The sequence below is a fragment of the Garra rufa genome, chromosome 14 (genome assembly GCF_049309525.1).
Source record: "Garra rufa chromosome 14, GarRuf1.0, whole genome shotgun sequence".
Lineage (NCBI taxonomy): Eukaryota > Metazoa > Chordata > Actinopteri > Cypriniformes > Cyprinidae > Garra > Garra rufa.
The window spans coordinates 5,540,368-5,567,767 of NC_133374.1; the positions used below are offsets into that span (position 1 = coordinate 5,540,368).

General features: G+C 32.3%; 2 protein-coding genes across 2 annotated transcripts in view; one reads left to right on the plus strand and one right to left on the minus strand.

The window, feature by feature from the left end:
- LOC141284504 (NADPH oxidase 4-like) overlaps positions 1-8,732 on the plus strand; it is a 29,028-nt gene extending 20,296 nt beyond the window's left edge. The window contains exons 12-17 of the mRNA XM_073817469.1: positions 1,828-1,906; positions 3,766-3,885; positions 4,200-4,308; positions 5,992-6,060; positions 7,931-8,031; positions 8,232-8,732. Coding sequence (XP_073673570.1) covers positions 1,828-1,906; positions 3,766-3,885; positions 4,200-4,308; positions 5,992-6,060; positions 7,931-8,031; positions 8,232-8,352 — 599 coding nt within the window. The 3' untranslated portion in view covers positions 8,353-8,732. The remainder of the gene's footprint in view (positions 1-1,827; positions 1,907-3,765; positions 3,886-4,199; positions 4,309-5,991; positions 6,061-7,930; positions 8,032-8,231) is intronic.
- A 1,778-nt stretch (positions 8,733-10,510) lies between these two features.
- On the minus strand, positions 10,511-20,544 carry LOC141284503 (tyrosinase-like). Its single transcript, XM_073817467.1, has 5 exons — positions 19,685-20,544; positions 13,874-14,090; positions 13,647-13,794; positions 12,178-12,359; positions 10,511-12,096 (listed from the first exon to the last, which is right to left on the minus strand). Exons 1-5 carry the CDS (start codon positions 20,522-20,524, stop codon positions 11,864-11,866), a joined length of 1,620 nt encoding a protein of 539 aa, XP_073673568.1. The 5' UTR covers positions 20,525-20,544; the 3' UTR covers positions 10,511-11,863.
- Between the last annotated feature and the right edge of the window lie 6,856 nt (positions 20,545-27,400).

Here is a 27,400-nt window from a genome sequence, read left to right on the forward strand (position 1 = left end):
ATTATGAGATGTAAACTTGCCATTGCGTGTTATAGTCAAAAATGCAAGATATTAACTTGCATTTGTGAGAAAAAAGAGAATTTTGAGATTTAAACTCACAATTGCGTGTTATAAAGTCAGAAATGTGAGATTTAAACTTGCAGTTGCAAGAAAAAGTAAGAATTATGAAATGTTAACTCTCAATTGCATTTTGTAAAGTCAGAAATGTGAGATATAAACTTGCAGCTGCAAGAAAAAAAAATGAGTATTATGAGATGTGAACTCCAAATTGTTAGTTATAAAGTCAGAAATGCATGATATAAACTGATAATTGCGAGAAAATAGTAAGAAATGTGAGATATTAATTTGTAGTTGCAAGAAAAAAGTGAGAATTATGAGATGTAAACTTGCAGTTGCGTGTTATAAAGTCAAAAATGCATGATATAAACTTGCAGTTGTGAGAAAAAAGTGAGATTATGAGATGTAAACTTGCAATTCTGTTGTAAAGTCAAAAATGCAAGAAATAATCTTGCAGTTGTTAGAAAAAAAGTGAGATTATGAGATGTAAACTTGCAATTCTGTGTTGTAAAGTCAAAAATGCAAGAAATAATCTTGCAGTTGTGAGAAAAAAGTGAGAATTATAAACTCGCAATTGTTATAAAGCCAAAAATGCAAGATATTAACTTGCAGTTGCAAGAAAAAGTGTTATGCAATGTGAACTTGCAATAGTGTGTTATAATGTCAGAAATGCATGATACAAACTCCTAATTGCAAGAAAAAAGTAAGAAATGCAAGTTGCCAATTCGAAATTGCAAAAAAAGTGAGAATTTTGAGATGTAAACTTGCGATTGCATATTATAAAGTCAGAAATGCAAGATGTAAACTCGCAGTTGCTTGTTATAAAATCAAAAATTCAAGATATTAACTTGCAGTTGTGAGAAGAAAAGAGAAATATAAGATGTAAACTCACAATTGCATGCTATAAAGTCAAAAATGCAAGTTTGAGGAAAAAGTGAAAATTATAAGGTGTAATCTTGAAATTGCATGCTATAAAGTCAGAAATGCAGGATATAAAATTATAATTGTGAGAAAAAGTTAGAAATGGGAAATACAAATTTTCAATTGCAGGAAATATTTTGGAAATATGAGATGTAAACTCACAATTGTGCTATAAGGTAAAAAAATACAAGATATAAACGTGCAGTTTTGCAAAAAAAGTGAGAATTATAAAATCACAATTGTGTTATAAAACCAAAAACGCAAGATATTAACTTGCAGTTGCAAGAAAAAGTGAGAATTATGAGATTTAAACTCGCAATTGCGTGTTATAATGTCATAATTGCGAGAAAAAGTAAGATATGCAAGATAAAAATTTGCAATTGCAAGAAAAAAGTGAGAATAGTGAGATGTAAACTTGCAGTTGTGTGTTGTAAAGTCAAAAATGCAAGATATAAACTTGCAGTTGCGAGAAAAAAGTGAGAATTATGAGATGTGAACTCATAATTACGTGTTATAAAATCAAAAATGCATGATATAAACTTGCAGTTGCATGAAAAAAGTAAGAAATGTGAGATTGCAATTGCAAGAAAAAAGTGAGAATTGTAAAATATGAACTTTCAAACATGAGTTAAAAAGTCCGAATTACGAGATGTAAACACACAATTGTGAGAAATTGAAAAAAGTCGGAATTGTGAGATTAAAAAGTCACAATTACCTTTTTTATTTTTAACAACATATTTATTTTTTAAATGCTTTAGCGACCAAATAGCAATGTGATAGCAATCACCTAGAACATTTCAAAAATCGTACATATATTGTTGATTTTCTTTTGTCTCTGTTATTCCTCAGCGAGATTTTCTCAGCTGCTGCTTCAACAGTCGAACAGCTCCGAGATCCTTCCCATGATGCAGCAGAGAAGATATCCCACGTAAGTCTGTTGCGTTGTGGGAACAGTGTTAGCGGCGTTAATGAAGGTCATGATCCCTCAGTATACGACAGGTTAAATGCCACGACCCTTTGACCACGTCATTTCCTGGGAAAACAACAGTTTTCCAGAGATGTGCTTTAACAAGCCTCGGCATCCAATCACAACGAATGACTTCATTTCCTCAGATGAAAGTGTTTTTACAGTGGGACAGTGTGTGTACAGTGGGAAATGACTGGACATCCTCATCCTGTGTGTGTGCTTGTTTATTTGTGTGCGTTTCTTTTTTGTTGTGTGCAAGTGTGTGTTTGCTTCCTTCTTAACGTGACTGTCCCATTTTATCAGTGGAAAACCTGAGTATTTTCTGATTGGTTGGATGGTTGTCAGATCTGGTTTGTAATGGCATACTGCTTGTATTAATATTTCAGTATGTATACTGTGCATAATATGCTAAATCTGTTCATGTAATACCCAAATGACCTACTTCATTTGTCAAAATGTACAGTGTGCGACTAGTGCACAGAATACCGTATCCCACAAAGCAATGCAAAAATCTTTTTTGCTCATTATTTTGATTGGACCATTAAGAGATTTTACACTAAATTGGGATTAGAATGCAAAATAACCGAGGAAAAAAAAAAACATGTATCATTCACAAACATTGCCGCTCAAATGTTTGATTAGTACGATTTTTTGTGTTTTAAAAAAAAATCTTTTATGCTCATTAAAGTTATATTTACTTGATCAAAAATACAGGGAAAAAAGAAATGTTATGAAATATTATTGCAATTCAAAATAACAGTTTTTAATTTAATATACTATAAAATATAATTCATTTCTGTGACGCAAAGCTGAATTTTTATCAGCCATTACTCCAGTCTTTTCAGTGTCACATGATCCTACAGAAATCATTCTGATATGCTGATATTACTTTTATTATCAATGTTGGAAACAATTTTTGGAACCTGTGGATTTTTTTGTTAAATAAAAAGTAAAAAAACAGCATTTATTCAAAATAGAAATCTTTTGTAACAATATAAGTCTTTACCATCACTTTTTATCAATTTAACACACACCTTGCTGAATAAAGTATTAATTTCTTTCAAAGAAAGAGAGAGAAAGAAAAAAATGACTGACCACAAACTTTGAACTAGGTGTTTATTGTTACAAAAATCTCAACCTTAATGAGCAGATAAGTCTCCTTTAAAAAAACTATAAATATCCTACTGGTCCCACACTTTTCAAGTTATTTGGTCTTTAATAATGTTCTCAAAACATTATTTACACATTGTTAAAGGATATCTATTGCCAAAATGCAACCTGGGCTGTTTTTTTTTACTGTAAACTAGATAAACTTATATCTAAAAGCATAATTGCGACAAACGAGCCGTTTTTGAGATTGACCGTGATTTCGTTTTGTGGTCAATGGCCGGTGAATGGGAGTACTAGGGGCATAAATTTGAGCGCATCAAAATCGATATTTTTACCACACTAAGAAGGCTCAACACACCATGAAACTTTGCTCGAAGTATCGCCTGACACATTGAGAACATTGTTTACACAGTATTAAGAATCAAGTGTATGTAAACACCCTTTATGTGAAGTATCTTGCTCAGGTCAGTACTGAATAAAAAATAACATGCATTTAGTATGATCCCTCTTATTTTGGAAAAATTAACATTTTGCGGATTCTGCAAGGTGTGTGTAAACTTTTGACTTCAACTGTAAGTATAGCATATTTCATACTATGCACAGTTTGCATACTGCTGAAATAGCGTAAGTAATATAGAAGTGTGTTTTTCTGCTGACATGCCTAATCTCATTACATCTAATGCTTTCTGTTTTTTTTGTCCCGCCTCCAGAGTGCACGTGGATGGTCCGTTTGGCAGCCCGTCCGAGGACGTGTTTAATTACGAAGTCAGCCTGTGTGTGGCAGGAGGGATCGGAGTCACGCCGTTCGCTTGTGTTCTACAAGCGCTCTTGTAAGTGAGACGACCTGTCAGTCGTGATGTAACATTACATTGTTCTTCAACATTCTAAATGGAACACTCGTGTACTGCATACAGCATTTCTCTAGTTCAGATGGTGGTCATGGGTTTGATTTCCCCATAATAGATCATTTGTGGATCTATGTGTACAGAAAAGACTATGTACTTCATACAAACTATGTACTAAAAAAAATAGTCAAAGTAATATGCTGTTCTAAATAGATCCATGTTTTTATTGTGTGCATATAGAAACAATGTCAATCCACAGTGAAGTGTCTGAAGGTGTTTGTGTGTTGTGTGTGTTGCAGTGATGACTGGCGTCAGTATAAGTTGAGGAGGCTGTATTTCGTTTGGGTTTGCAGGGACCTTCAGTCTTTCTATTGGTTTGCTGATCTATTGTGTGGCCTACATGAGAGGGTAAACACGCAAACACACATACAGTGGCTCTTAAAGTATACTCTGCTTTCAGAATAAAAAAATTCCTGATAATTTACTTAGCCTTGTCATACAAGATATTTATGCCTTTCTTTCTTCAGTCAAAAAGAAATTACGTTTTTTTGAGAAAAACATTCCATGATTGTTCTCCATCTAGTGGACTTCAATGGCGCTCAATGGATTGAAGGTTAAAAATGCAGTTTTAATGCAGCTTCAAATGGTTTAAATGATCCCAGACAAGGAATAAGGGTCTTATCTAGTGAAACGATCAATCATTTTCTTAAAAAAAAAAAAAAAACTTTTATACACTTTTTTTTTTTTTTTTTTACCTCAAATGCCCGTCTTGTCTAGCTCTGTGATGTGCATGCATACTTTGTGCACTCCGGTTCAAGACAGTTAGGGTATGTTGAAAAACTCCCATCTTATTTTCTCGATTCTGATATTGGAGGAGAAAACGAGTTGGGAGTTTTTCTCAAGACAAGCATTTGTGGTTAAAAAGTGTATAAATATTTTTTTTAAAACGGCAGATCGTTTCGCTATATAAGACCATTATTCCTAAGCTGAGGTTGTTTAGAGCCTTTTGAAGCTGCACTAAAACTGCATTTTTTACCTTCAATCCATTGAGCACCATTGAAGTCCACTAAATGGAGAATGTTTTCCTCAAAAAATTTAATTTCTTTGCGACTGAAGAAAGAAAGACATGGGGACATCTTGGATGCCATGGGGGTGAGTAAAATTATAGGAATTTTTTATTTTGAAAGTGGATTAATCCTTTGTCACACTTAACCTTGTAAAGCCTGACATATGGTCAAACAATAGTCAACTGAATTTTTAATGGAATTTTAGTTTTTGACCTTTAGACTAAGTCTTAAAGAAATTTGCATATTTGCTTTTTTTGAGAATCTTATTTTATAAATTCAGAGGCCCAGACTGAGCAAAAATGTCTAATATTGTGCAGATACTGATATTTATGACCACATAAGTAAGATGAAATTTTGATAGTTTGTAATGCAAGTCAATGAGATCTTTATAAATGTATAGCAGATACTTACCAGGAATGAAATAAATATCAGTTGTCACTCTGTATCTCCAATAACATGTTTTAGTATATTTGAATGCTTAGTTTGATGATCAGAACGTTCCTCTTGATCATATTTGATCCTCATATTTGAACATGATTTTGTTAAAATCATGACTGAATAATCAAATAAACCTAAGGCCCAGTAAGTGTCCATCTTGAAATGTTACTAACACTATCAAAGTTATTCTTAGGTTTACTTTGTAAAAATCAGACTTGACAGCAAAAAGACATATGAAACACCCGCTGAAAGTGGACATTTGTACAATTATACTAAAAGGCCTTTCACTTCATTAAACAAGTATTAACTATCAATCAGATGACAGTACACGTTTTTCAGCAAAGTTTTGATCATGCTGATCTTTTAGAGGCCTTTTGTCTATCAAATATGATACAGTAGACTTTATAGGGTTAAAAATGCTTGATTGTCATAAAAAATAGTAGATAGATAGAAAATATAAAGGATTTATGCAGTATGCATGAAAGTTACAAAACACTATACCACCACCTACTGGCTGATGTTATGCAAATGTTAATGTCTGAAATGTGAAAAATCCTTTTAAACAGTTATTGTCCTCTCTCTGTAGCTGTGGCGGGACAATCGTCCAGATTACCTGAATGTTCAGCTCTACCTCAGTAACACTCAAGAATTACAGGTGTGTGCTTATATCTCATTTTATTACTACTTATTTAATATTCATTTACAACTTGAGAGTTATGTAGATGCAGCTATGCTCTTTTGCTTTGTTTTCAGGAAATGTAAACATCTAGTTCATTATTTTACATTAAATATGCATATATGTGACCCTGGACAACAAAACCAGTCATGGTGTTAATTTTTTGAAAGGTGAAAAATAAGATTTCCATTGATATATTGTTTGTTAGTATAGCTTAATATTTGGCTGAAATACAACTTTTTGAAAATCTGGAAAATTATGGTGCAAAAAAATGAAAATATTGAGGAGATCGCCTTTAAAGTTGTCCAAAGTGCTTAAAGAAATTTAAGGCCTGGAAAAACCTTGAAAATAGCAATACTTTTGAAGAGGTCCTTGAAAAGTGCTTGAATTATTGAAAGACAATGTGTCTATGAAATAAGTATATTTTTTGTAATAAGCACACATCTTTTTATGCATCCTTTTTTTTTGCCTATTTCAGTTAATGTCATAATTTTCGAGCTAAAACAGTAGTATTACTGACAGTGTAAACATGGCTGAAGAAAAAAGAGGAACCGAATCAGCTGAGTGAATCATTTAAGATGGAACCGCTCCTGACTTCTTTTAATGTCAAGCGATTCACAAGCAAAAATGTGTTCAAATTAATTTGCCATTGCTTGTAGTGATTTTAAAAACCATTGCATTTCAACATGATTCACTGTTTTGAAGTGCTCAAATCGGATTGCGAATCATTTGATTCAGATCAGGCTTCAAATCTCGTATCGCCAATCATTTGATTTGAATCATGTTTTCGGAGCGGGTTCTCAAATCATTTGACTTCGATCGGAAATGTGTGAAATGCTGTTCAATTGATTTAGATTGAAACCTCAAGTCGCGTATAACGAATCACTTGATTTACATCGGAACTTCAGAGCGAGTTCTTGAATCATTCCGCAAATTGAATGATTTGTGATTCGCTAATCATTATTTAAATCAGGAGCATGGATTGTGAATCATTTGATTCAGATTGGAACTTTGGAGCGAGTTCACAAATCGTTTGCTTCTGATTGGAATCTAGGAGCGCGAATTGTGCATCATTTGGTTTAGATCAGGCTTCAAATCTCATGTCGGGAATCATTTGATTTGAATCAGGATTTCAGAGCGGGTTCGCGAATCATTTGCCTTTGATCGGAACTATGTGTATCGCGATTCAATTTATATTGATGGAAACCTCAAGTCGTGTATAACTAATCATTTGATTTAGATCGGAACTTTAGAGGAAGTTCTTGAATCATTCCGCAAATTGTACAATCATTTAAATCGTGAGTGTAGATTGTCAATCGTTTGATTCAGATTGGAACTTTGGAGCGAGTTCGCAAATTCTTTGCTTTAGACTGGAACCTAGGAGCGCGAATCACGCATCATTTGATTTAGATCAGGCTTCAAATCTCATGTCGTGAATCATTTGATTTGAATCAGGATTTCGGAGTGGGTTCGCAAATCATTTGACTTTCGATTGGAACTATGTGTATCGTGATTCAATTGATTTAGATAGAAACCTCAAGTTGTGTATCGCAAATCATTTGATTTAGATTGGAACTTCAGAGCGAGATCTTGAATCATTCCGCAAATTGAATGATTTGTGATTCATAAATCATTATTTAAATCGGGAGCGTGGATTGTGAATCATTTGATTCAGATTGGAACTTTGGAGCGAGTTCGCAAATCCTTTGATTTAGAATGGAACCTAGGAGCACGAATCATTTGATTCAGATCGCAACTTCGGAGTGGTTTCATAATTCTTTTTAGAGTTTTTTTTTCTTAACAGTAGAAAACATCAAACCATATGTGTCTTTCAATGTGTGTTGTGAAGAGCATCAGTGAGGAACGCTACCGTTTCTTGAGCTCCAGGCTTCGGATTGGTCGGCCGAAATGGAATCTTCTTTTCCAGGAAATAGGAAGAGCCAATCAGCTGTGAGTATGATGAATTGGCCACTATTGGCTGCAATAATGTAGTTATGCTGGCCATTTTAATGCATGCAATAATCAAAATGATGATGTGTGTGTGTGTGTGTGTGTGTGTGTGTGTGTGTGTGTGTGTGTGTGTGTGTGTGTGTGTGTGTGTGTGTGTGTGTGTGTGTGTGTGTGTGTGTGTGTGTTTGTGTTTTCCGCAGTAAAAGAGTGGGGGTTTTCTGCTGTGGGCCCAAAGGGATCTCTAAAGCATTACATACTCTGTGCAATTCAAACCCACACTCAGGAACTGCGTTTGAGTACAACAAGGAGACCTTCAGCTGAGGGATGCAAACAAACCCATTGTTTGTTGCCAAATAAAAAGCCATTAGAGTCTCTGTCACTGAGGAATGAGGACAAGAGGGGACAAATACAGATGAAGATGTCTGGAATTCATGGACTGCATCCTCGTCTCAAAATGAATCCTCGGACAGAGATGGAGAGCTGGTAAACAGTGTAATGAGATGAAAAACTTGCACAATTATGTTCTTATTCAGGGAGCATTTGTGATTCTGCATGTAGAGTTTGTCTACATGAACCTGCTACAAGCCTTAAACGAACAGTTTACCTGAAAATGAAGATTTGCTGAGAATGTACTCACCCACAGGCCATCTAAGATGTAGATAAGTTTGTTTCTTCATCAGATTTGGAGAAATGTAGCATTGCATCACTTGCCCTCTGCATTGAATGGGTGCCGTCAGAATGAGAGTCCAAACAGCTGATAAAAACATCACAATAATCCACAAGTAATCCACACCACTACAGTGTATCAGTCAACATCTTGAGAAGCCAAAAGCTGTGTTTATAAGAAACAAACCCATCATTAAGATGTTTTTAATATTAAACCATAATCCAAAATAATGATTCCTCCAGTGAAAAAGTCCATCTCCTATTGTCTCTCACATCAAAATCCACCCACATATTTGTTTAGAGCTGTTTTAGACTGTTTTGGGTTGTAAACAGTTCTTGAACTATGCAGATTTCTCTCCTGACTCAGACCAGACCACTTTTTTCACTGGAGGAAGCATCTTAATAATGGATCTGTTTCTTACCAACAAGCAGCTTTTGTCTTCTCAAGATGTGAACTGATGGTCTGGAGTGGTGTGAATTACTTGTGGATTATTGTGATGTTTTTATCAGCTGTTTGGACTCTCATTCTGACGGCACCCATTCACATCTATTGGTGAGCATGTGATGGAATGCTACATTTCTCTAAATCCGATGAAGAAACAAATCCATCTACATCTTCATTTTCAGCAAATGCTCACTTTTGGGAAACTAGTCCCAAAAAATGAAAATGAAACAAATGAAAAATTCTGCTATCATCTGCTCAACCTTATATGTGACCCTGGACCACAAAACCAGTCTTTAGTAGCACAGGTATATTTGCAGCAAAAAAAATGCATTGTATGGGTCAAAATTATCTGTTTTTTTCTTTTATGACAAAATTCATTAGAATATTAAGTAAAGATAATGTTCCATGAAGATATTTTGTAAATTCCCTACCACAAATAAATTAAAAGTACCTTTTTGATTAGTAATATGCATTGCTAAGAACTTAATTCAGCCAACTTTAAAGGCGATTTTCTCAGTATTTAGATTTTTTTTGCACCCTCAGATTAAAGATTTTCAAATAGTTGTGTATCAGCCAAATATTGTCCTATACATCAGTGAAAGGCTTATTTATTCAACTTTCAGATGATGTATAAATCTCAACTTAAAAAAAAAACAAAAAAAAACTCATGACTGGTTTTGTTGTCCCGGGTCATAATATCATTTCACATATTGTTTTGGCTATTAATAGTATGTTTTGGTTTATTCTATACTTTTACGAACACAAACATACACACAAACCATATTCCAGTATATATATTTTTTTTTAAATATTTATTTCCTTTGTATTCTGTACAGTACAACAGTTACCTGTATTATTGTTCATATTTTATTAGGACACAAACTTGTGTCCCAAATGAACTGCACTGTTATTGTATCACCACTGCCAAAGATTTCATTTAATCAATGATTTATCATATAAATGTTTTTAATATTACTTTGTATGCCTATTATATAAATATATATAAACACAGGGATGATACAAGCACCAAAATATCACTGGTTTTGTTCAGAACACTAGCTTTTCTTAACTGCACTGTGTACTATTTATTAGTTATCATGCAAAATAATATAATAATAATATACAACAATAAGCATTTCAAACTGTACTATGCAACATTATATGACTTATTTTTTTAGTTGGAGAAGAAGTTAAAATTTGTGGTTTATTCTTTGCACCAGAAATTGAAAGTCAAGTCAAGGGAATTGCAGTATTTAATCAGTATGTTTTGATTGTATATTGCACTTTTTGACTAAACCAGTCTTAAGAAGCACAAGTATATGTGGAGCAATAGTGAAAAATGTATGGGTCAAAATTATATATTTTTTTTATGCCAAAAATCATTAGGATATTAGGTAAAGATCATGTTCCATAATGATATTTAGTAAATTTCCTACTGTAAATATATCAAAATTAATTTTTGTTTGTAATATGCATTTCTAAGAATTATATTTGAACAATTTCATAGGCGATTTTTCTGAATATTTAGATTTTTTTTCCAGATTTTCAAATAGTTGTGAATAGTTGAATAAAGCTGAATATTCAGCTTTCAGATGATGTATAAAACCCCAGTTTTGAAAAGTGGACCCTTATGACTGTTTTTTTTTGGTCCAAGGTTACATATGTCAGATGTACACGGTAAAAGTTTGATTAAATTAATGCACCCTTGCTGACTAAACTCTTACTGATCCCAAGCTTTTGAACACAAATGAATGTAGTGTACAGTATGGAAGCCCTTAAAAAACTGAATAAACTAATAAAAAAGTTAATTGCAACTTTTTATCTCACAATACTGACTTTTTTCTCAGAATTGTGCAATAGAGACTTGCAATTCTGACTTTTTTTTCTCAGAATTGTAAGAAATAAACTCACAATTGCAAGTTGGAAAGTCAGAATTCAGAGATATAAACTCACAATTGCGATTTATTAAGTCAGAATTGTGAGATGTAAACTCACAATTCTGTAAACAAATTACAATTGCTAGGAAAAAAGTCTGACTTGTGAGTTATATCCTGTAATTCTGACTTTACACTGCAAAAAATGCTTTTCTTAGTTTTTTTTTGTCTTGTTTTCAGCCAAAATATCTAAAAATTTGAGTAAATATTTGAAATTTTCAGAAAAACAAGTCAAAATGAAGTGCGTTTGGGTAAGAAAAATTATCTTGTTTTCTGATTGAAATAAAATAGTTTTTTGCTTACCCTGTCACCAGATTATTTTGCTTGTTCTAAGCAAAAACTCACTTCATTTTGACTTATTTTTTTCTGAAAACAAGCCAGTAATTTTCACTTGTCTAGAAAATCCTTCTTGATTTAAGAATTTTTCATTTTTAATATTTTGGCTGGAAACAAGACAAAAAATCTAAGTAAGAAAAGCTTTTTTTGCTTTTTTCGCAATTGTGCATTTATATCTCACAGTTCTGAGAAAAAAGTCAGAATTGTGAGATAAAAAGTCACTATTACCTTTTTTTAAAAAAATTTTATCCAGTGGCGAAAAGGGGCGTCCATATTACAGTACGCATACTATAGCAAGATACTGAATGCAGCCCTTGTTGAACGACTCTGAATGACTTGAAACTTTGTCTCATTTGTCACATGACCTGGGTTAACTGGCTGTTGTGTCTTTTTCCCGTCGGTACGGCGTCTCTGTCCTCGCCGGCACGTGTCTGTAGGGTTACGCTCTGATTCACAGTGTAGTCTGATATGAAGTCGATCCCTCCTCTTCGCTGCTGTTCAGTAGCGGCTGTCTCTCCCCGTACGACTTTCGCCTCTTCGGCCGTCTGCGACACGCCACGGCGATAATAGTTGCGATAATTCCTGCCACGGCCGCCCCGATGATCCCTGCAGCCAGCAGCCAGCGCCAGATCTGCTGAGCTTGCTCTAGATACGGCGTCAGAAACTCTTGCACAAACCGCTGAGCTGAAAGAGATCAAAGTGATTGAGAACAGAGCAAAAGGCTGAAGGAGCAAGGAAGTTCTTGAATGTATGCAAATGACTCACTCGGGTCCTGTAAATATGCATATTCATAACCCAGAGCTTTAGTCGAGAGGAAATAATCGCCATTTCTGTAGAGAGGGATGAAGGGGACCATGTAATAGCCGTCGTTGTGTCCGATTGGAGCGTTTTCGGTCGGGTAGTGTGTGCGGGGAGGCTGGTGTCTCCTTAGCCATTGCTCAAAGATGCTGAAACACAGAAATGCAGAGTTGCAATGAAAAAAAGCTGTCGGAAATGAGGTCAATCATGTTTGTACTCTGCAATCATTGTTTTTTTGCATTCAAATATGCTTTTTTATGTTGTTGCTAGGGAGTTCTGGCCAGTTGCTAGGTGGTTTCTTACTGGCTTAGAACAAAAAAGCAAACCCTCAGTTTTTTTTTTAAGCTTTTGCTGATAATGGGTTGAATTTGTGTGAAACAGTTAAAATACGCATTAAAAATGCTAAACTAAATGAACATAAACCAGACCTAAAATATGTTTTTTTCCCCTCTTACGTTAAATGTAAAATAAAATGCAGGGAACTCATTTTTTTTTCCAAAGATATAATAAAATATTTAAAATGTTAAATTTAAATAAATAATCTTAAAATAAAAAATAAAAACGTTTATTTATATATAATATATACTTTTTTAAATATAAAAACATTTTATTTTGTTATATTTTAAGATTATTTATTTAAATTTTTTCATTTTAAATAACATTATTTAAAAAAAGAATGTAAAATTTAAATAAATAAACTTAAAAAAGCTTGTTTTTTGTGAATCTCTGCAAATGCATAAGTTGATGAGAAGCTAATAATTCATTCAAAATGAAAAGTGAAATAAATAAGGAAATAATAATATAAATAAATAATTAAAATAAAACAACAGAATAAAAAAAATGACAGAATATTTATACATAATTTTCTGAACAACTCATGCAGCCCTATACTATATAAATGAAAATGAAACACTGAATAAAAAAATATTTAAAATGTTATAAGGTTAAAAAAGCCTGTGTTTTATTTGACGATTAACTGGCATCAAAGAACCATTGCAAAACATATAGTAGAATTAATGAAATGTTAAATTAAAGTCTCAAGGGCATTTCAAGTAAATATTTTAAGCTGACCAAAGAAGGTTTGAGAATCCCTTTATCAAAGTTTATAATATTTATAATAACTATTGCACAGTTTTTTGGGTGAGTTACACATCTAAATGCCCAGCACTGTAAAACAAAATAGTTGTTTCAACTTAAAACTTAAAACTCTGCTGCCTTAAATTGTTAAGTTAAGTCAACTTAAGTAACTTAAAATTTTTAGTTGTTAGTTGTGTTCAGAACACTAGCTTTTTTTTCTTAGTTGTTAGTCAACTTGAAATTTTAAGGCAGCGGAGTAACAAATTATATTAAGTTGAAACAACTTAAAAAAAAATATATATATTTTTTTTTACAGTGAGGGTTAGTGGTTTGTATACGAGTTTGTGCATGCATTTCACCTGTCGATAAAGGCATGATGTAGAAGGAAAATAGGGTCGTTGGCGGATCCCTGTACTGAAGACATGGATCCGTTCATGAAGACGTGTAAGGAGTTGTGCATCAAACTGCGACCCGTTACCGCCAACCCCGTCTCCGGATTCGCAAAACCTGAGAAAAAGGTGAGACTGATGTGTTTTAAACGAGTGTTAATGTAGTTTTTCTCACTCTAAATGAGCCATTGCTTTACCTTCCAGAGCATTCCTGAAGCTCATGTTGGCGCGTCTGTCCATCAGGTCAGTCTCGTACTCTGTCAGACTCAGCACTGACTCCACGTCTGAGGAGGTGGGGAGTCGTGGGACACGGTTTCGGTCGTGGTTTCCTGGATTGCGCAGTAATGGTCCCTCTGGAGAGCCGTCACACAAAATTTCACGCTGGTTGTAGTCTTCGGGTTGTGAGCAGACAACCTGGACAGGTATACGGAGACTTATTGTATTAAACACTAACAAACAGTCTAATGCCATCAAAAAAGGACAGATCTAATCAATAAGTATTCAATATGTGAATCAACCTGTTCTTTTAATACTTTTATTCAACAAGGATGCATTAAATTGCTCAAAAGTGACATAAAAGACATTTATAATGTCTATTTCAAATAAATGCTGTTCTTTTGAACTTTCTATTCATCAAAGAATCCTAAAAAAATCTAATTTCTCATGGTTTACACAAAATAATCACAATTAAAAAGCCAATCAATTTTTTAAATATTTTTTTTTTTTAATTACGGGTTGAATTTGTGTGAAATAATTAAAATATGCATTGAAAGTGCTTAACTAAATTAACTTAAACCAGACTTAAAGTTTAGATAAACCAGACTAGAAATATGTTTCGTTTTCCCTTTTACATTAAATGTAAAATTAAAATGCAGTGAACTCAAATTATTTGCGCTTTCCAGTAAATGAAAAGCTAATAATTAAATCTTTAAAATGTAAATTTTAAATAAATAATAATAAAAAAGAAAATTATATTATTATTGTTATTGACTAATTAATTTTTAATTAATGCAACTTGAATTATGATAAAATGATATTGATGAAAAGCTAATACTTAAATCTTTAAAATGTAAATTTTAAATAAATAATAATAAAAAAGTCTTAAAAAAGAAAAATATATTATTATTATTGTTATTGATTAATTAATTTTTAACTAATGCAACTTGAATTACGATAAAATGATATTGATGAAAAGCTAATACTTAAATCTTTAAAATGTAAAATTGTAAATAAATAATAATAAAAAAGTCTATTTAATTTTTAATTAATGCAACTTGAGCTAATAATTAAATCTTTAAAATGTAAAATTTTAAGTAATCTTTCAATAAAAATAAAAAACAGTCAACCCTCGTTTTTTTCTATTATTAAAATCATATATATATATATATATACAATTATGATGAAAATGATATTGATGAAAAGCTAATAATAATCTTTAAATAAAAATAATTACAATTTCTTTTTAAAAACAGTCCAACCCTACATTTTTTTTTTCTCGTTTTTGCCAATTATGGGTTGAATTTTGTGTGAAACAATTAAAAAAAGCATTAAAAATGCAAAAACTGAATGAACTTAAACCAGACTTAAATTTGTTTAAACCAGACTTAAAATATGTTCTGTTGTCCCTCTTACATTAAATGTAAAATTAATTGCTCTGAGCTCAAATCTTTGGGTTTCCAGTTAATATAAAACTGATAATTAAAAATATATATTATTTAATTTTTTTAAATTAATGCAACTTGGAAATTATGATGAAAATTGTATTGATGAAAAGCTAATAATTAAATCTTTAAAATTTAAAATTACAATAAATAATCTTTAAATAAAAATAATTACAATTGTTTAAAAAAAAAGCCAACCCTCAGTTTTTTGTTTTTCCTAATTATGGGTTGAATTTGTGTGAAACAATTAAAATATGCATTAAAAGTGTTAAACTAAATGAACTTAAACCAGACTTAAAGGTTGGTTAAACCAGACTTAAAATGTGTTTTGTTGTCCATCTTGCATTAAATGTAAAATGCATTGAACTCAAATTTGTGGTTTCCAGTTGATGAAAAGCTAATAATTAAATCCCAAATCTATTTTGAAAAGATAAATAAAATCATATATAATTTTTAATATAATATAATTTATATATATATATTTTAATTAATGCAAATTCTAGCTTTAAATCACAAAAATATCACCTTATTCTAAAAGCATGGAGTTATAAAGGTGTTTTGACAGCCTGTACATTTTTTTCTTCATGGATAAAGCCTATCTGTCTCTAATGACTAATACAGCTCATTTCTCGTATGTTAATTGGATGCCATTTCACCTCTCCGCTGGTCTTAAGAGATGTAAGAACGCCTACGCTGGCGGCAGATGATGAGAAGAGAGAGAAAGATGGAGCACAAGAAAATGACAAATCAAAACTCAATTTTAGTCTTTCTGAAGAAAACCTAAGTGGTGTTTGCCTGTGCAAAACTCATCAGCATGATACAAGAGAATGGGTGGGTTCTTGCCAGGTTATCGTTATTTTTAGTTAGTTTAACTTGATTACTTACGTAAGTAAAACTGAAATAAAAATTAATACTATATTGACATGCTTAAAAAGGCAAAACCTTATATAAATGACAAAAACACAATACCATTACTTAAACTTTAACAAAAATGCAAATTAAAATGGTAAATCTAAAAAAGAATTCAGACTATTACAAAAAAACTATTAGCTGTTTTAAAGTGTAAAAATATTTCTCAATATTACAGTTTTTAAAACATGAAACATTACAGACCCTAAATCATAAATAAAGTATGTTAATTCAAATACAATATTAAAAACCTATACTTATTTTATTTCACCTAGTTGCCAATAAAACATTTGATCATTTTTTAATTTAACTTGATGTACTAAAATGACTAATAAATAAATAATTATACGATATATATACTAAATATACACTACCAGTAGTTTTGAAAGATTTTTAATGTTTTTTATTTTAAAGAAGTCTCTTCTGCTCACAAGCTGCATTCATTTGATCCAAAGTGCAGCAAAAATGGTAACATTTTGAAATATTTTTACTATTTAGAATAACTTTTTTCTATTATTATATTTTAAAATGTAATTTATTCCTGTGATCAAAACTAAATTTTCAGCCTCATTACTCCACTCTTCAGTGTCACATGATCCTTCAGAAATCATTCTAAGATGCTCATTTGCTGTTCAAGAAAAAGTTCAAAAAACAGTTGAGTACATTTTTCAGGATTCTTTGAAAAAAATGATCCAAAGATCAGCATTTATCTGAATTTTTTTGGGGGAAAGCAATGATAGAAATGAATACTTTTATTTACCGAAGATGCTTTAAATTGATCAAAAGTGACAAAAAAATGTTTATAATGTTACAAAATATTTCTATTTCAGATAAATGCTGTTTTTCTGAACTTCCTATTAATCAAAAAACCTGAAAAAACCTCAGCTGTTTTCAACATAATTATAATAAATGTTTTTTGATCAGCAAATCGGAATATTAGAATTATTTCTGAAGGATCACGTGACACTGAAGACTGGAGTAATATTCTAAAAATTCAGTTTTAATCACAGGAATAAATTACATTTTTAAATTTAATTTTTAAATTTAATTCAAATAGAAATCAGTTATTTTAAATAGCAAAAATATTTTTAAATGTTACTTTTTGCTGTACTTTGAATCAAATAAATGCAGGCTTGGTGAGCAAAAGACACTTCTTTAAAAAGCATTGAAAACTTACTGTTCAAAAACTTTTGACTGGTTTAACATAACTAAAAACATTAAAAACACAAATGATACAAATGACTAAAACCTTGATAATAAATATTTCAAACTTGTAATAAAAACTATAATAGTGTCTCAGTCTACTAAAACACAACTGAGGCAAAGTGTGTCTGTATTGTGTTTTAGTGAAGCTGCTTTGGTTAATTCTCCTGCGGCTCTTGTAGAGGGTCAGTGCTGAAGTTAATGGGGGTGTTAGGGGCCAAACACACTCGTGACCCACTACAGCCCAAATTCACTGCTGCGCTCGAGGCCACGTCACACAATCATGCCTTTATAAACACATCGTCACACGCGGCTTCATCAGACGCTGCGCTCTCAGAGGAATGTGTGACGACATCACCTCTCTGGATCAATGAAACTGGCATTTGACTTTTCTTAAAGGTCCAAATCCCAGTCACATGGATAAAACAAATACGACTAATGAGTCACACGGACACACTGGGAATTTACATGGAGGTTATTACCTCAGTGTGTTTAGCTCCTATAGACCTGGAGAATGAGAAAAAATGTTTATACAGAATGTAGCTTCAATTATGGAAGCCTCCACCACTGAATAGAAAATAAAAAAGGTTATTGCGACTTTTAAACTCACAAAAATTGTATGATACAGTATAAACGTTCAGTTGCGAGAATTGCAACTTCTTATTGTGAGATAAGAAGTTGCAATTATCTTTTTTTTAATTTAGTGGCAGAAACGGGCTTCATAAATACAATAAATGAAGAAAATAGAAAATAGTTTGATATCCTGTATTCAAAAGATAACTTTTTTAAAATGTATTTTCTTTTTATTTAAGCTACATTTTTAAAAACTGACAAATGCACCTATCACAATGCTTTGGAAGGTACTTTAAAAATGTCTTCTTTTTTGTTAATTGAAAGTAATTTATTTATTTATTTTTCAATACTGTCCATCATTTCTATCACACAGTAATTGTATTTGCTACAACAACAACATTTTAGTTGAATTTTAATTACTATAAGAATAATTTGAACAAAACCATATTTTATTCATGTAAAAATCATGTAAAATGAAAATGTAAATCTGAATGCATTTACTAATCTTTACATAGTTTTAAATAGTACCTTTTTTATATTAAAATGTGTGAATAATTATTTTAGGTTTATTGCACATTTAATCCCTGTTGTAATTTTTTTTAGCATTTTAATTAATTATTTTTTCAACATTTATTTTTTGAGTGAACTAAATTTTAATCTATTTAAAACTGAAATAATATTAATATAAATAAATAATATAAAGTTTAACTTGATGTACTAAAATAACTATTAACAAAAAATAAAACTGAAATATAAAATGCATAAATAAAAAATAGAAAATAATACATTTGAATAAAACCATGCTTTATTCTTGAAAATCATGTAAAATTAATGTTTTTTTTTGTTTGTTTTTGATTTAAAATTTAATCTAAATACATTTAAAAATAACTTTTTTCTCACTTAAACATAATATAGCAGGCTATTATCTACCTTCATTGCATAATTTACCCTTAACTTAATTTATACTATGCTATAAAACTCATTTTGTTCACCTGTTTGCCCAAGAGAAATTTCAAAATAAGATAAAAATAGGATTATAGTTTGGTTTTGTGTCTGCAAAAAAAACCAAGCATTTGTGTAATTGAATTTTTGACCTAAAATCCAATTCTTAAAGGGATAAATGACTAAACCATACTGTATTCATGAGTAAACATGTAAAATGAATTTAAATAATAATTAAAAATAAAATTACAAGCTATTATCTACCTTCGATGCATAATTTACCCTTACCTTAATTAATACTATGCTATAAAAGTTTTTTTTCTTCACCTGTTAGCCCAAAAATATGATGAAATTGGGATTGTAGTTTGGTTTTCTCTGTCTGCAAAAGACCTAAAATCTAATTCTTAAAGGGATAAATTCCTAAGCCATACTGTATTCATGAGTAGACATGTAAAATGAATTTAAATAACAATTAAAAATAATTGTACAGCCTATTATCTACCTGTATTGCATAATTCACCCTTATCTGAATTTAAAATTTCCAAAATAGTTACTTGTGTGCCCAAGAGCTATTGCAAAAATATGATGATATTGTTTTTGTGCATCTGCAAGAGAAAACAAGTTTTAATGCATTTAAAATGAAAAGAACAGACATTACTATAGGAAAAAATGACTAAACCACACTGTATTATTGCAATGTAAAATTAATCTTATGTTTACCTTCCAGGAAGAGAACACCGAAGATGGGCTGATCAGGTTGGGACTGAGAGGACTGCGTCCCCCCATCAGCTCATCCGTACACACCTGACAGTCCTGCGCGTCACGCCAATCCCAGTACGGGATGGTAAAGTTAAAGTCTCCAGTCAGCTTCCGAATCTCATGCTCCCAGAACAGCAGGTAAACGCGATGCCAAGGTAGAAACGCGGCCGATTCATGCGCGAAATCAATGTCGGTCCAGACGTTCCCGGGACCTCCGAGCAGCGCGTCACGGGACACGTAATAGTGCATCCAGACGAACAGATCATACACACTGATGTTGGAGAACATGGGCGTCGAGCCGTTATTCATCTGCACGTACGTGCCAGTCGCAATCATATAATCTGGGCTGATTGTAGTTTTGGCGAGATTGAGATACGAGATGAATCTTTGCCTTTCAGAGACGGATAATTGAAAGATGTTTCTGCGCACAGATTCCCGTCTTTCTGCGCAATTGGCTCCGAAGTAACCAAACTTGCACTCGCCACAGTCGAACCCCATGTAGTTGCCGGCACACTGGCAGGTTTGGTTGTAAAACACCAAAGGCCAGCGTTCACGGTCATCCAGGCCCGAATGAGGATACTGCGGCCCGTTGGGAAGATCTGAGACTGTGACGTCTTGGCAGAAGCCTCGACCTGAAAGAACGCCGCATGCTGAGCCATCACCCGACCAGGCTGGACAACAGCGCTTGCTTTGCAGGATGTCCGGCGTGGTGCAGGGCCGAGGAAACTGCTGGAGAGATGGACTCAAGAACTGAATGAAGAACAGAAACAGAGGGAGAGACATGACGAGAGTGAGATGCATTAGACACAGAAGAGTTAGGAGAACTTCAACTCACTTTCTCTTTACACACTGGCACACACGTCCCTCCTTTTCCACACACACACACACACACACACACACACACACACACACACACACACACCCACATCACATGCTAGGGATGAAATTGGTGACCCCCCTGCTCGTGTTCGGTCTCGGGACTCTGAGGAATGTTTGTGCTTGAGTCAAGCGTGAGATCATTTCATTTACAGTTTGGGAAGAAACTCCTTTCATCCGAAATTAGGCAATTTAACCCAATAACCAGCAAAGTCAACACAATTATTGAGGGTTTACAGATGCAACATTGTTTTGCAACCTGGTGGTGTATAATCGAGTCGAGAATTGTGGTCGAATTAACGCTTTTGCTTGTTTTATGCATTATAGACCCTTAAATGCAAGCATGTTTGATCTTTTTTTTATAATGTAGTGCATATGCACTACTGATCAAAAGTTTAGTTTCAAAAGATGTTTTTAAAAAAGTCTTTGCTCACCAGAAAATACAGTGTAAACTGTAAAATTATGAAATATTATTACAATATCCAATAAAAGGTTTCTATATGAATATATTTTAAAATGTAATTTATTTATGAGATCAAAGCTGGATTTAGTTTCAAAAGATGTTTTTAAAAAAAGTCTTTGCTCACCAGAAAATACAGTGTAAACTGTAAAATTATGAAATATTAAGATATCCAATAAAAGGTTTCTATATGAATATATTTTAAAATGTAATTTATTTATGAGATCAAAGCTGGATTTTCAACATCTTTACTCCAGTCTTCAGTGTCACATGATCTTTCAGAAATCATTCTAAAATGCTGCTTTATATTTTTTTTGTGTAAACCATAAAAGATTTTATTTTTCATTATTTTTTGATGAATAGAGAGTTTAAAAGAACAGCAGTTTTATATAGATTTTTTATATTTTATAACATTATAAATGTCTTTAATGTCACTTCTGATCAATGTAATGCATCCTTCCTGATTAAAAGCATTATATTGAAACATTGAAAAGTTATCAATTTTTTATTTATTAGAGGTTCACGTGCTATTGTTATTGTTAGAGTTGCCAATTATCAGCAATCTCCATTTAAAAGTGATCAGACAGACCAAACCATAAGTAGTAGAGACTTTAGGGATGGTAGTACTCACACGTGTACAGTGTAAGCGATCATAAGTACAAAATCGCTCATTAAAGTGTTCGCCACAGGCTCAAGTGTCTTATTTTGTTGGAATCCTTGGCTTACGCCAGACAAAACACTTGTTCGGGTATTTTGCATTTTGAAAAACCTACTTTTGCTAACTAGTACTAGGTTTTTCGCCCAGTAGGACCCAAATCAGTGCAGGAAGACTCTCTAGGCAGTGAATATAAATAATTATCATCACAAAGGGACACCAAAACGGGTGGGCAGGGGCAGGGCTGGTTTTACTAAAACGGCTATAACTTTTGAACAAAATGAGATATCTTCACCAAACTCTCAATGCATATGTAAGAGCTGTAACAGAGGTCACGTGAAAAAAGTTGCAGAGCCTGACCACTTAGTGGTGCTATACAAGGAGAAAACATGGCCATAACTAAGAACCCGTTTGACTTATCGACATTAAAATTGGTATGCATGGCTTTGGTCCAAAGTGCCACAAGTGGTTATAAAGACATTTGCTTATCTCAAAAAACATAGCCAATATAGGCTGATGAACTTTAAGCACCTATTAAGCAAGGTTAATGGAGCCCGATTGAAACGAAACTTGACTCATAGGCCTACTTTCGCTAACTAGTCCTAGGTTTTTCACTCAATCTGGAAAAAAACATTGCAGTGCAATTCTCTAAATTGTCTAGGTCCATAATTATTTAAAAAATATGTTGAAATGTACACTTTGGGAAGCTAGAATAGGGTCGTTTAGAGAAGGGGCCTGTTCAAATTGATCCAAAAGCCTATAAAGCCTAAACGAAAGCTCAAAACTTCATGAAACCTGGTGAGCACATGTGACAGGTCATTATAATCAAATCAGATTATAGTTGGCAGTATAACAGCCATAAATAAAAAATAACATATTTCTATGGCTTGCAAAATAATATATAATGTCTTTTTTATATGTGCTTAAATGCCGTAATTGTTGCTTACAGCTGTATTTCTAGATTTTCTGTTCTGTAGTCTTACAAATTTGTCAAATGACATCCACATTTAGTCCTTTATTTTTAAGCATGTGTTTCTGAATAAAGTTGCTTGATTTGGAATGATTACCATATTAATGTACCATGTTTTTTATGTTTTAGAATTTTATTAGACTCTTTCATGAGCAATTCACAAATCTCAATGCAATTGATAATTTTCACTTTCATGCAATTTTATTTTCAAAAGCAATTCCAAAAAAATCTTATTTGCATTAAATCTCAAAGTACTCCAAGAATACCATGGTGCATGTTCAAAATATGGTGTTATCTTTTCATATTTACTAAACAGACATTGTTCTTTTGATGATCTTGTTATTAATGATGTGTGTTTAGCCCTATATGTGTGTCATATGTTTTATCATGTGCCGTTTGATGAAGCTGCACATATAGTGCTCTTAGCTTTCTCGAATCATAAGCCCGTCACATGTTAGTGTAGTGAGCACGAGGTCCAGATAATCCAGTGTGCAGCAATGGCATGAACGTCACAGGATTACTACAGCCGTGGGGTTGTTTCTCTCTCTACAGTCAGGGTTCATCCACACAATTAAACGGTTTGTGCTTTTCATTCATAATGCAAAAAGTGGCCCATAAAAGAATTCAGCTGCTTAGAAAAGTCTAAATGCAATTGCATTTGATGAGAAAATATCTAAACAGCCCTTCGTTTTAAATAAAAATTGCATGAATGCACATTTTGAGCAAATATTTAGCAAAATGAACAGTGTTGGGTTTAATAAAGTGACTTTATTTGGATACACTTTGGTTGTGAAATGTCCTCCTTGTGTTAATGTGAGTTAAAAAATGGCCCAGAAACAGTTTTGTTTCATAAATACTTTTAAGGCCACAGTTTTTGATTGATAATGCATGATATTCATTCTGAAAATGACACTGAATGTTGTTTCACATTGTAAACAGCATTATTATATTTACCTAAAACAGAACCTAAAACATTTTCATTACTTGAAATAAAATTATAATAACTAAAATAAAAATAGAAATTGATTAAAACTGTGTGTGTGTGTGTGTGTGTGTGTGTGTGTGTGTGTGTGTGTGTGTGTGTGTGTGTGTGTGTGTGTGTGTGTGTGTGTGTGTGTGTGTGTGTGTGTGTATGCAATAGCCAAAATGATTGCTCTGGATAAAAGCGTCTGCTAAATTAATAAATGTAATTTAAATAATACAAAATAACACTGATTAAGAATATGTTTATTTTTTAGAAGCAAATACTGTGATCAGATTCAGTAAAAAAGGCTTTTTGGAAAGCTGTAATGTATGTAATAATGATAAACACAACTAGATGTGTTTGAAAACTAGAAGTAAATATAACATGATTAATTATATTTAAAATATAATTAATATGATAAATATAATTAATATAATAATTAATATAATGAATGTTAATTATATATACAGGTCCAAAACTAAAATAAAAAATAATAAAATCTATATGGAAATATAAAAAAACCTACTAAAAATAAAAAAAGCAATTTTTACCATGCTTAAAATTCCTGACTACTGATTTCAGATATAGGCAAAGTGGTTTTTTGGAAAGCTATGATTTATGTTGCCATATTAAATACAACCCCATGTATTTGATGGACTTGTAGTCTAAATACAACATAAGTTATTCATGTCAATGAGATACACTGGCCCGCTGCCCGACTGCCAATACTCCAGAAGCACTGAATTTGACTTTAATACCACAAGTGGTCTACAGGCGGCAGTGTGAGTTGAACTTCTGCCAGTCAGCACTGGATAAAAGCCAAGATACTCACTGAATGGAGCCCAGGCTCTGTTCGCTTCAGTAATTTCCTCTCTTCTGCTCCTCTATAGGCTCGTCTCTCAGAGACTGGACACATCACAACTTCCCTTTCCAGAACATTGCCTTCTGTGGGACTTCCTGTGTTTGACCTCTGTGTGGTGATTCAGTCTGGATGGATAAGACCAGTTCAGTTGGTTAAATGTAAGACATTGAAATCATTGGTTAGGAAAGACATTAAATAAAGGGGCTAGCTGGTTATACACTACAGTTTTTAAAGAAATGAATGCATTTATTTAGCACAAATGTAATAACTGGATTAAAATTGACATTAAAGTCATTTATGATGTAACAAAATATTAATATTTCAAATAATTGCTGTTCTTTTGAACTTTCTATTCGTCAAAGAAACCTGAAAAATTGAATGCATCACTGTTTCCGCAAAAATATGAAGCAGCACAACTGTTTTCAACATTGATGATAATCAGAAATGTTTCTTGAGTAGCAAATCGTCATATGTGACCTTGGACCACAAAACCAGTCTTAAGTCGCTGGGGTATATTTGTAGCAATAGCCAAAAATACATTGCATGGTTTTGATTTTTCTTTTATGCCAAAAATCATTAGGAAATTAAGTGAAGATCATGTTCCATGAAGATTTTTAGTAAAATTCCTACTGTAAATATATCAAAATGTAATTTTTGATTAGTAAAATGCATTGTTAAGAACTTAATTTGGACAACTTTAAATGTGATTTTCTCAGTATTTTGATTTTTTTGCACCCTCAGATTCCAGATTTTGAAATAGACGTATCTCGGCCAAATATTGTCCTATCCTAACAAACCATACATCAAAAGAAAGCTTATTTATTGAGCTTGATGTATATATCTCAGTTTTGTCAAATTTAACCTTATGACTGGTTTTGTGGTCCAGGGTCACATATTAGAATGATTTCTGAAGGATCATGTGACACTGAAGACTGGAGTAATTATGCTGAAAATTCAGATTTGATTACAGGAATAAATTACATTTTAAAACATATTCACATAGACAATAGCTATTTTAAATCAAATAAAAATCTAATAATTTGTAATAATATTTCACAATATTTACAGTAAGATCTACACAATTTTTACTGTAGTTTTTAATTAAACAAATATAAATGCAGTTTAAAAACATTACAAATATTACCAACCATAAACTTTTGAACAGTGGTGTATTTTCCTCATCGAACTACTAAAAAACACACACAGACACACACACACACACACACACACACACACACACACACACACACATATATATATATATATATATATATACTACCATTCAAAAGTTTGGGATCAGTAAGATTTGTAATTTTTTTTATGTTATTTGATCAAAAATACAGAAAAAAAGCAGTAATATTGTCAAATATTATTGGAATTTAAAACAATGGTTTTCTGTTTTAGTATAGTTCAAAATGTCATTTATATCAGCTTCATTACTCCATTTTTTTTTTAAAGAATACTTTTATTCAACAAGGATGTGTTTAATTGATACAAAGTGATAGTAAAGACTTGTATTGTTAGAAAAGATTTATATTTTAAACAAATTCTGCTCTTTAACTTTTTATTTATCAAAAAATCCTGGAAAAAGTACCACAGGTTGCAAAAAAAAATATGAAGCATCACAGCTGTTTCCAACACTGATAATAAATCAGCATATTAGAATGATTTCTGACCATGAAGACTGCAGTAATGATGCAGAAAATTCATCTTTGCATCACAGGAATAAATTATATTTTAAAGTACATTAAAATAGAAAACTGATATTTTGAATTGCAATAATATTTCACAATATTACATTTTTTTCCTGTATTTTTAATTAAATAAATACAGCTTTAATGCGCCTCTTTAAAACAATAAAAACTATAAAAATCTTACTAATCCTAAACCAGAATTTTAATCATATTAAATATTAATAATAAACTAAATAGTACCCCAATGATACTAAAATAACACTGACTGGGAATATTTCAGATTACTTGATTAGATCTGCAAACAACGTTTAATATTGCTTAAATTAACACTGTTTTGTTCTAGGTGTTAAAGCTGTATTTTATGCCACTGGAGTATTGAACCCATACAGTTATTGTCCTAAAAGGGGAAAAAAATATATAATAAGCACTAAAACCTCTGAGTGATTGACAGAGAGTTTGGACAGAACTGCATGTGGCTGCAAAAGGAGAAACGGTTTCTCTCATGTCTTTATAACCGTCACTTATTGGTAGCAGCTTTTCAGGCGCAGGAATCCTTATATATCATCTGTGTTTCTATGGCAACTGAGATTATGTCAATGTCATTTTAAGACACCATCAAATAATTGATTTACTGTCATTTTTATGGCTTTTGTCATATTTGTAGAAAGATAATCTTTCTCTGCACACGCCGCCCACTCGCAACATCACCGCTGGCCTTCAGTTCACAAGCTCACCGAGGTTTAGTCTGTTCCTGCTTCTGCAATCTGACATATTTACAAGCGGAACAGGATAGATGACAGCAACACATGCAGAGAGCTGATCTTATCCAGCAGGAATTGATTGGATTGGGGAAATTTGCCGTTTCATTAACAGAATGGAGTTGGAGGGGGAGGGATTACAGAGTAAAAGGGATTTGTGACATTGTCTGAAAACATTTTTGCACTCTTTTGTGATTTGTCTTGTGCAAAAGACTTTTACTGTTAGAGTATTTATTAATATTTTGAGTTAGCTTTTTTACAATAAAGTGTCATTTGTTAACATTAGTTCATGTATTAACTAACATGAATGAACAATGAGCAATACATTTATTACACTATTTATTCATCTTTGTTCATTTTAGTTAGTAAAAATACAGTTGTTCTTTGTTCATGTTAGTTTACAGAGCATTAACTAATATTAACCAACACAATTGTGAT